The 10,000-nt window shown below is 48.6% G+C and overlaps 1 protein-coding gene across 1 annotated transcript in view; it reads right to left on the bottom strand.

The window, feature by feature from the left end:
* The window catches only part of si:ch211-67e16.11, a 24,455-nt gene that overhangs the window by 5,119 nt on the left and 9,336 nt on the right, over positions 1–10,000 (bottom strand). Inside the window, exons 3-5 of the mRNA XM_031577403.1 lie at positions 6,341–6,511; positions 2,948–3,079; positions 1,345–1,514 (exon numbers count right to left, since the gene is read on the bottom strand). Of these exons, the coding sequence (XP_031433263.1) occupies positions 1,345–1,514; positions 2,948–3,079; positions 6,341–6,511 (473 nt within the window). The remainder of the gene's footprint in view (positions 1–1,344; positions 1,515–2,947; positions 3,080–6,340; positions 6,512–10,000) is intronic.

Genomic DNA, 10,000 nt, shown 5'->3' with positions numbered 1-10,000 from the left:
GTGTGTGTGTGTGTGTGTGTGTAGTGAGCTATCCAGAGGGCAGATAGCTGAGAGCCCTACTCCAGTCCATCAGGATACATTCATATACACACACACACACACACACACACACACACACACACACGCGCACGCACGCACGCATTCAACCATTTAGTTTCAGCAGAATTTGGGTGCAGGGTTACTACATCAGTAAAATGTTGTCCTTTTTAAAGAAAAAAACCCTCTCGGATGTTTGAGTCTAAACTTGTTTACTTCTGCAAGCCCGCAGCAGTTTAAATCATTTATGGCCTGTTTGTCATTGCAGTTTGTTTATTCTGGAAACAAAATGATCTGAACTGCCCCTGAAGCCCCAGAAGTGGTGCAAAGGAGCCTTTCTACCCCTGTCCTGTCCTGTCCTGTTGGGCAAGGGGAGGGGGCAGCTCAGGGTAGTAGAACTAGATGGAGGCCTTTTACTCCACGTCTGTTGCGTCCCGCGCCGGCCTGGTTCCCCCCTTTAATTGGGCCGTCCGGCAGGCGAGAGCTTTGAAGCGCGCGGAGGGAGCTGATTTACGCACACACATGCTGGACCCATTAGTGGCAGGAAGATAAGATGATCGTTTCAGCATTCTTGGGCAACGGCCATTGATCTGTCCGCACACTGCAGCTCAGCTCAGCACAGCACAGCACAGCACAGCACAGCACAGTGAAGCAAAGCGAGGTAAAGTGAAGCAAAGTGAGGTAAAGCGAGGTAAAGTGAAGCAAAGTGAAGCAAAGTGAAGCAAAGCGAAGCTTCCTGTTGCTCCACTCCAGTTCATTTTATTTATTTATTCCTCTTCCTCCCTCTCCGAGGAGGAGGAGGAGGTGGAGGGGCGCTACTGTCCCGGACATAACTCCTCTGGGTTCGAGGAATTCATTAGATGTCGTAACAGGCAGAGCATACGTTTAACTTAGTCATGCTTTTGTTATGAGGGAACATTTGATCACAGAAAGACAGACAGGAACAGACAGCCAGATGGATACATAGCCCCCCCCCCCTCCCCCACACTCCCACTCACACACACACTCAGATAGCCAGATAGATACACACACAGAGATAGATAGGTCAGTAGCTAGATACATACATACATACATACATACATACATACATACATACATACATACATACATACATACATACATACATACAGATTAACAGATAGTCATTCTGTTAATTTAGTCATTCTGTTGGATAAGGAAATAGTGGCCAGATAAATGGCAAAACAGAAGACCCTATTTAGTGATTCTGTTGCCTGTAGGAATAGTGGACACACAAATGGCTAAACAATGGACCCAGCGTCTACAATTGGAGAAAGCCCTGCCACTCACGATGCCGTTGTGGTTCCTGTCCCAGAGCAGCATGGTTCCGTCGTTCCAGGTGGGGCTGTTGAGGTAGAGCACCAGGGTGTCGGCGCAGTGCTGCTTGCGGCACACGTAGGCCACGTGGCTCCTGATGGTCTCCTTCTCCGTGGCCGAGTACACGCCCTCCGTCTCCTTGGCTACGAGACCAGCGACACAGACAACAGACAACAGACACGCTCAGTGACGACACGGACCAAGATGCACCTCTGCTCAAACAGGTAACCACCTCAACCAATGACAAGCCATGAAATCTAGCAGGCATGAAAATCATGACTCAAACATGGTAGGTAATTAAAGACCAATGATAACGAATAACACTATCCATGAAACAAGCATCTACAATAACGGGTAAGACTTATGAACATTTATCGAACATTTATTAGATATCAAGTACCTGTGACAATAGGTAACACGATGAACCAAGTATCCTTGGCAATGGGTAATACCTTATATTAATCATGGATCTATTACGTATAATGTTCACTTTCCATACATTATGTTTACCTTGGAAGAGTGCTCATAAGTTTGGTTATGAGTATTTGGTACTAATTACTAAAATTGAATTACTAAAAAGCAAAAATAGTAAATAGATGACGATGTTTGAAATTGCAACCAATTAGGGTCTCGTATATAAGGCCCTTATTTGTTCTGAAGGCCTAGATCCATTCCACCCATGCTTGAAGAACCCGGTACACACCCGGTTTTACAAAAGAACAAAACACTGCAACAGTCCCTGGCGGACATGTTGAAGTGCGTCAGGGTGTGCTTGAAATGAACAGGCGGATTGTGTACATACAGCTCTTTAGAACTGACAGCTTTTATGCACTTCCAAACAGCTTATGGGTGAGGGCATACTTTCAGTGGATCAATAGAGTCAAAACATAAGCTTTCAGCGTACTTCATAAACTTCATAAACTGTGTGTATATGCGCGTGTGTGTTTGCACGTGTGTGTGCGTATGTGCGCGCACGTGTGTGTGTGTGTGTGAGTGTGTGTGTGTGTGTGTGTGTGTGTGTGTGTGTGTGTGTGTGTGTGCGTGCGCACGTGTGTTTGCGTATGTGCGCACGTGTGTATGTGTGTGTGTGTGTGTGTGTGTGTATATAACTTATGTATTTACTTTAAGTAGGCCTCAAAGTTTCTGTTCAGTCTCTGCTTTTAGTAGCCCATTTTCAGGATTTGATTAACACTGCCCAGCTCTCCAGGAATGAGATCTCCCACGGCCCGAGAGGGGGGGGGGGGGACAGATGGAGAGAAGAAATGAGAGGGAGAGAGTGGAAAGGAGGGAGAGAGAGAATAGGGGAGAGAGAGAGAGAGAGAGGGAAAGAGGGAGAGAGAGAGAGGGAAGGGAAGCGAGGGAGAGAGAGTGGGGGAGAGAAAGAGGGAGGAGAAGAGAGAGTGGGGGAGAGAAAGTGGGAGAGAGAGAGAGTGGGGGAGAGAAAGAGGGAGAGTCAGGGCGCAACAGATGGAGAGAAGGAGCGAGAGGGGGAGAGTGGGAGGGAGGGAGAGAAAGAGGGAGAGAGAAAGAGGAAGAGAGAGAGAGAAAGAGGGAGAGAGAGAGCTCTGCGTCTCACCTGCAACCTGGCCGTTCCCTGCAAAGAAGGTTTTGATGTGGTCCTTATGGAAGCCATTATTGCGCAGCATCTTGTAAAAGAGCTGCAGGTTCTGCACATGCCGCTGGTATGTGATCTGCTCCTGCCAACCACCTGGGTGTGAGAACACACGGCGGAACATGGGGAGAACACAGAGTTACACGGCGGAACATGAGGAGAACACAGAGTTACACGGAGGAACATGAGGAGAACACAGAGTTACACGGCGGAACATGGGGAGAACACAGAGTTACACAGAGGAACATGAGGAGAACACAGAGTTACACGGAGGAACATGAGAGGAACACAGAGTTACACGGCGGAACACGGGGAGAACACAGAGTTACACGGAGGAACATGAGAGGAACACAGAGTTACACGGAGGAACATGAGAGGAACACAGAGTTACACGGAGGAACATGAGAGGAACACAGAGTTACACGGAGGAACATGAGGAGAACACAGAGTTACATGAAGGAACATGAGGAGAACACAGAGTTACACGGCGGAACATGAGGAGAACACAGAGTTACACGGCGGAACATGAGGAGAACACAGAGTTACACGGAGGAACATGAGAGGAACACAGAGTTACACGAAGGAACATGAGAGGAACACAGAGTTACACAGAGGAACATGAGGAGGAACACAGAGTTACACGGAGGAACATGGGGAGAACACAGAGTTACACGGAGGAACATGAGGAGAACACAGAGTTACACGGAAGAACATGAGAAGAACGACTAGAGTGTGTGAAGGAGCATGGAGAACACACACGTAGGAACACACATGTAGGGAACACACACGTGGAGAACACTTGTGGGAATCTGAAGGGAACACATATAAGATCAGGCACAGTACACACAAACATCAAGGGAACACACACACACTTAGACACGCACACACACACACGCAGGAACACCCAAATAATCGTGGGAACCCAGTGAAATAGCAGAAACGTGAGAGAACACACACACACACACACACACACACACACACAGAACCACAGAGAGAGCAGTGTTGAACAGGAGATGAGAGACCACACACACGTCTGTAAGTGTAGGCTCAAGCAGAAGACAAATTACACACAGGTCTAGCCCACAGGTCTCACTCAGGCAGAGAGTGTGGGGTAACAGTGGTGGGGTATCAGAGTGCACAGCCAGCTGGGCTATTAGCTATCTGTTTCACGTCCATGCAGATTCAAGAGTGTAGCGCTTGTTAAATCATGCCTTGTTTTAGTTGAAAACACAGATACATGACTATGGCCATATATCCGCAATGTCATCTGGATGGATGGATGGATGGATGGATGGATGGATGGATGGATGGATGGATGGTGGATGGATGGATGGATGGATGATGGATGGATGGATGGACTGATGATGGATGGATGGTGGATGGATGGATGGATGGATGGATGGATGGATGGTGGATGGATGGATGGATGGATGGATGGATGGATGGATGGATGGTGGATGGATGGATGGATGGATGGATGGATGATGGATGGATGGATGGATGGATGGTTGTATGGATGGTTGTATGGAGGGATGGATGGATGGATGTCATGATGGATGGATGGATGGATGGATGGATGGATGGATGGATGGATGGATGGATGGATGGATGGGTGGATGGATGGATGGATGTCAGGATGGATGGATGGATGGATGGTAGGGGAGGAGAAGATGGATTTCACAATTTTTTGAAGATTTTTTGCTATCAAAATCAGTTTTGTGTTGGTGATTTCTATACATTTTAAGAAGTTTTGCTTTAAACCCACTTAAACTCCACATAAACTATAAAACAAATGAATGAGAGGTAAAAATCACAGACAACACACAGATTATCTGTGAGTATTTTAGTTTTTTAATATTTTATATTTTTAGTTTTTGTGTGTCCATATTTCTTCATTTCATGCAATGGATGAATCGAAATGTGTTGACCACTCCTGGCCTAACTGTGTCGATAGTTTACTCACTCAAATGACCCTTCAATAGGCCTATGCATGAATGTATTCATTTAATGAGATGTCATGAACGTCAAATGAATGTCTAATACCAAGAAAAACCTGGTCGTCAATCCATCACACACCACCAAACAAGTGAGACATTATCAGTGGCAGTTGGTTGACAGATTGTGCATAAACTTATACCACCATCAGGAGGCCTGAAGCAGAAATGAGTTGAAATTTAACATCAAGGCATATTTTATGCAAAACGTATGTGGTAAATAAGAAGATATGCAGCTTCACAGAAAAATGCGGTATATTGCTGATTGTGCATTGAATTTACACATCGCGGAATCGCGAGAGGAGGGACTGAATAGGATGAGATAATAGAAGCCTAGAGAGAAGAGAACACGTTATGGGAATGCAAAGGTCAAAGGTCAACAAATCTGATTAATGATGGGAGGGTGAGGAAGACGGCAAAGTACATGAGATAAAAGCAGAAGATAGAGTAGAGGGTTTAGAGGAGAGGAAGAGTGGAAATCAGAGTCTGACCCAGATCACAGCCACTACTGGGCCGTATCTGTGCCGTATCTGTGCCGTATGTATGACTTATGTGTGCCGTATCTGTGTGGTGTCTGTGCTGTATGCATGATGTATGTCTGCCATATCTGTTCTGTATCTGTTCTGTATCTCTGCCGTATGCGTGCCGTATCTGTACCGTATGCCGTGTCTGTTCTGTATCTCTGCCGTATGCGTGCCGTATCTGTACCGTATGCCGTGTCTGTTCTGTGTCTGTGGCGTATGCGTGCCGTATCTGTGCTGTATGCGTGCCGTATCTGTGCCGTATGCGTGCCGTATCTGTGCCGTATGCGTGCCGTATCTGTGCGGTATGCGTGCCGTATCTGTGCTGTATGCGTGCCGTATCTGTGCCGTATGCGTGCCGTATCTGTGCCGTATGCGTGCCGTATCTGTGCCGTATGCGTGCCGTATCTGTGCTGTATGCCATGTCTGTGCCGTATCTGTTCTGTGTCTGTGCCGTGTCTGTGCCGTGTCTGTGCCATGTCTGTGCCATGTCTGTGCCGTGTCTGTGCCGTGTCTGTTCTGTGTCTGGGCTGTATGTGTGCGGTATGTGTGTGGTATGTGTGCGGTATGTGTGCGGTATGTGTGCGGTATGCGTGCCGTATCTGTGCGGTATGTGTGCGGTATGTGTGCGGTATGTGTGCCGTATCTGTGCCGTATCTGTGCTGTATGCGTGCCGTATCTGTGCTGTATGCGTGCCTTATCCTTGCTGTATGCGTGCCGTATCTGTGCTGTATGTGTGCGGTATCTGTTCTGTGTCTGTTCTGTATCTCTTCTGTATCTGTTCTGTATGTGTGCGGTATGTGTGCGGTATGTGTGCGGTATGTGTGGTGGAGCAGTCTCACCTGACAGGAGCACGGCGTGGTCACAGGTCTGGTAGAGGCGGCAGGAGAGCTGTGATGCCAGGGGCTGCTGGTGGCAGCGGCGCGTGTTCTTGCTGAGCTCACAGCTGGACAGGGGCACACTGGGGCTCGACAGGGGCAGGGGCAGGGGACACGGGGCAAAGTCCGGGTGATCTGCACACACACACACACACACACACACACACACACACACACACCACACACACACACACACACACACACCACACACACACCACACACACACACAGGAGTTCACAGTCTGGAGACGAGTCGTTGAATATGTGGACGTCAAGTGTGTCAGAAAAACAAACACATCCAAGACAGACTCCACAGGCTGTCACTCTGCCCCTAACCCTCAGATTAGGGTGGCTGTCTGCTGTGTGAGGTTTGGATTCCGGGGGTCACACATATTGATTACACATCTGTCCTGAACTACAAGCCCCTCTGGAAAACAAGTGTCTCCTATACAAACATACATAAATGTAAATGGTGTGTAAATAACACACTGACGTGAAGGCTGTGTCTCCTGTGCAAACATACATAAATGTAAATAGAGTGTAAATGACACACTGACGTGAAGGCTGTGCTGGACTGCTCAAGCACCTGTGGCCAAATGTGACGAGGGAGGAGATGTAATGAACACATTATGACTGGGGTAATTACTGTTATTATTTCACAAGGGCAACGCCATGTTTGTAACAAATACAACAAGCCATGATGGATTAAGGTGCCTGGGTAAATGTTATATCACGTGATGCACTTAGGAGAAACATGTCGAAAAAGCTCATTCTCACAGGGACACATGCAGCACACATCATACTGTATGAGTTCAGTCACAGGGACACATGCAGCACACATCATATGAGTTCAGTCACAGGGACACATGCAGCACGTCATATGAGTTCAGTCACAGGGACACATGCAGCACACATCATATGAGTTCAGTCACAGGGACACATGCAGCACGTCATATGAGTTCAGTCACAGGGACACATGCAGCACACATCATATGAGTTCAGTCACAGGGACACATGCAGCACGTCATATGAGTTCAGTCACAGGGACACATGCAGCACACATCATATGAGTTCAGTCACAGGGACACATGCAGCACGTCATATGAGTTCAGTCACAGGGACACATGCAGCACGTCATATGAGTTCAGTCACAGGGACACATGCAGCACATCATATGAGTTCAGTCACAGGGACACATGCAGCTCAGTCACAGGGACACATGCAGCACACATCATATGAGTTCAGTCACAGGGACACATGCAGCACATCAACACGTCATATGAGTTCAGTCACAGGGACACATGCAGCTCAGTCACAGGGACACATGCAGTTCAGTCACAGGGACACATGCAGCACGTCACATGAGTTCAGTCACAGGGACACATGCAGCACGTTATATGATCTCAGTCACAGGGACACATGCAGCACGTCATATGAGTTCAGTCACAGGGACACATGCAACACGTCATATGAGTCGTCTGTGTCTGTGTTAGTGTTTAGTGTATTTGTGTGTGTTAGTTCTTAGGGTCCATCTCTGCTCTGCTTCTAATGCTACATGCTCAGATAGTAGCTCAGTCTGGAAACGATTTGGACCTGATCTGGAATAGATTGAGCTGGTCTGGGCCAGATCTGGAATAGATTGAGCTGGTCTGGGCCAGATCAGCACCAGGCTTGTCTACTATCTGAGTGTGTATAAGGCTGCCTGACTATCATTTCTGTCTGCCACAGACACTCTGAAGACTCTTCCTCTCTCTCTCTCTCACACACACACACACACACACACACTCAGGAAATGTGACACGTCCTGTCCAAATCATCAGCACTGGCGATAGCTGGATCTTGCCCTGATCTGGTGCGAAGCCAGTGGATCTATGTGGATCCGGTGTCATTTTATTCAGCGCCTTTGTCCCCTAGGGTTCTGCTGAACTGTGGTTCTGCGCCTTTGTTCTCTAGGGTTCTGCTGAGCTGTGGTTCTGGGCCTTTGTTCTCTAGGGTTCTGCTGAGCTGTTGTTCTGGGCCTTTGTTCTCTAGGGTTCTGCTGAGCTGTTGTTCTGGGCCTTTGTTCTCTAGGGTTCTGCTGAGCTGTGGTTCTGCGCCTTTGTTCTCTAGGGTTCTGCTGAGCTGTGGTTCTGCTGCTGGATGTGTTTGAAGGAAGCCTGGAACACATCCCTCCCCCTGCCTCTCTCAGTCTGGGCAGCGGCTTCCTCCGATTAGCCAATTAGAGCGCACCCGTCCACCATGACTCGTCTTACGCTTCCTCCGATTAGCCAATTAGAGCGCACCCGTCCACCATGACTCATCTTACGCTTCCTCCGATTAGCCAATTAGAGCGCACCCGTCCACCATGACTCATCTTACGCTTCCTCCGATTAGCCAATTAGAGCGCACCCGTCCACCATGACTCATCTTACGCTTCCTCCGATTAGCCAATTAGAGCGCACCCGTCCACCATGACTCATCTTACGCTTCCTCCGATTAGCCAATTAGAGCGCACCCGTCCACCATGACTCATCTTACGCTTCCTCCGATTAGCCAATTAGAGCGCACCCGTCCACCATGACTCATCTTACGCTTCCTCCCATTAGCCAATTAGAGCGCACCCGTCCACCATGACTCATCTTACGCTTCCTCCGATTAGCCAATTAGAGCGCACCCGTCCACCATGACTCATCTTACGCTTCCTCCGATTAGCCAATCAGAGCGCACCCGTCCACCATGACTCATCTTACGCTTCCTCCGATTAGCCAATCAGAGCGCACCCGTCCACCATGACTCATCTTACGCTTCCTCCGATTAGCCAATTAGAGCGCACCCGTCCACCATGACTCATCTTACGCTTCCTCCCATTAGGCCTGCTAGTAACCAGCACAAGAGCGCACGCACCCGTCCACAACCACGACTCGTCTTACATGGACTCAGGTAGGGAGAAACAGATGTCTCAAAAGAGTTTGCCCTCCACCACACACTCTCTGACACACCTTCTAGCCTTTTTTGCCTTTTCTCTCAGTCACTATCAGACAGAGAGAGAGAGAGAGAGAGAGAGAGAGAGAGAGAGAGAGAGACAGACAGACAGACACAGAGAGACAGAGAGAGAGAGAGAGGGAGAGAGAGAGAGAGAGAGAGAGAGAGAGAGAGAGAGACAGACAGAGACAGACAGACACAGAGAGAGAGAGAGAGAGAGACACAGATAGAGCTGACTGAGAGAGGTTTCCCTGTGGGGTTATCGAGGTTGCCTAAGTCTGTGTGTTTTTGTGTCATGACACTTGAAGCCTCTGCCAGACCAACACGGACACCCACAAACCACAGCCGATCAGACACACTCACACACACACACACACACACACACACACACAGACACCCACACACCACAGCCGATCAGATTTCCGATTCCAATTCTGATCAAATCCGGCACTGATTCCGGCCCAATCCGGCACCAGGTGCGTTCCAGGCTCCGTGGCTATCTGGGAATGTCATTCCGCGGGGACTGAAACCGGATCAGGAGGTTCGGGAAGCGGGGAATGGAACGGCGCGTCTAAGTGATTGGCTAACGATGACAGACGAGATGAATTAGAGCCAATCTCTGACCACGGCGGACAGCTCGTTGGCTCGTTGGCTCGTTCGGCCG

The sequence above is a fragment of the Clupea harengus genome, chromosome 2 (genome assembly GCF_900700415.2).
Source record: "Clupea harengus chromosome 2, Ch_v2.0.2, whole genome shotgun sequence".
NCBI lineage: Eukaryota > Metazoa > Chordata > Actinopteri > Clupeiformes > Clupeidae > Clupea > Clupea harengus.
Note: the sequence above shows the minus strand (reverse complement) of the source record. Positions and strands in the feature narration are given on the sequence as shown.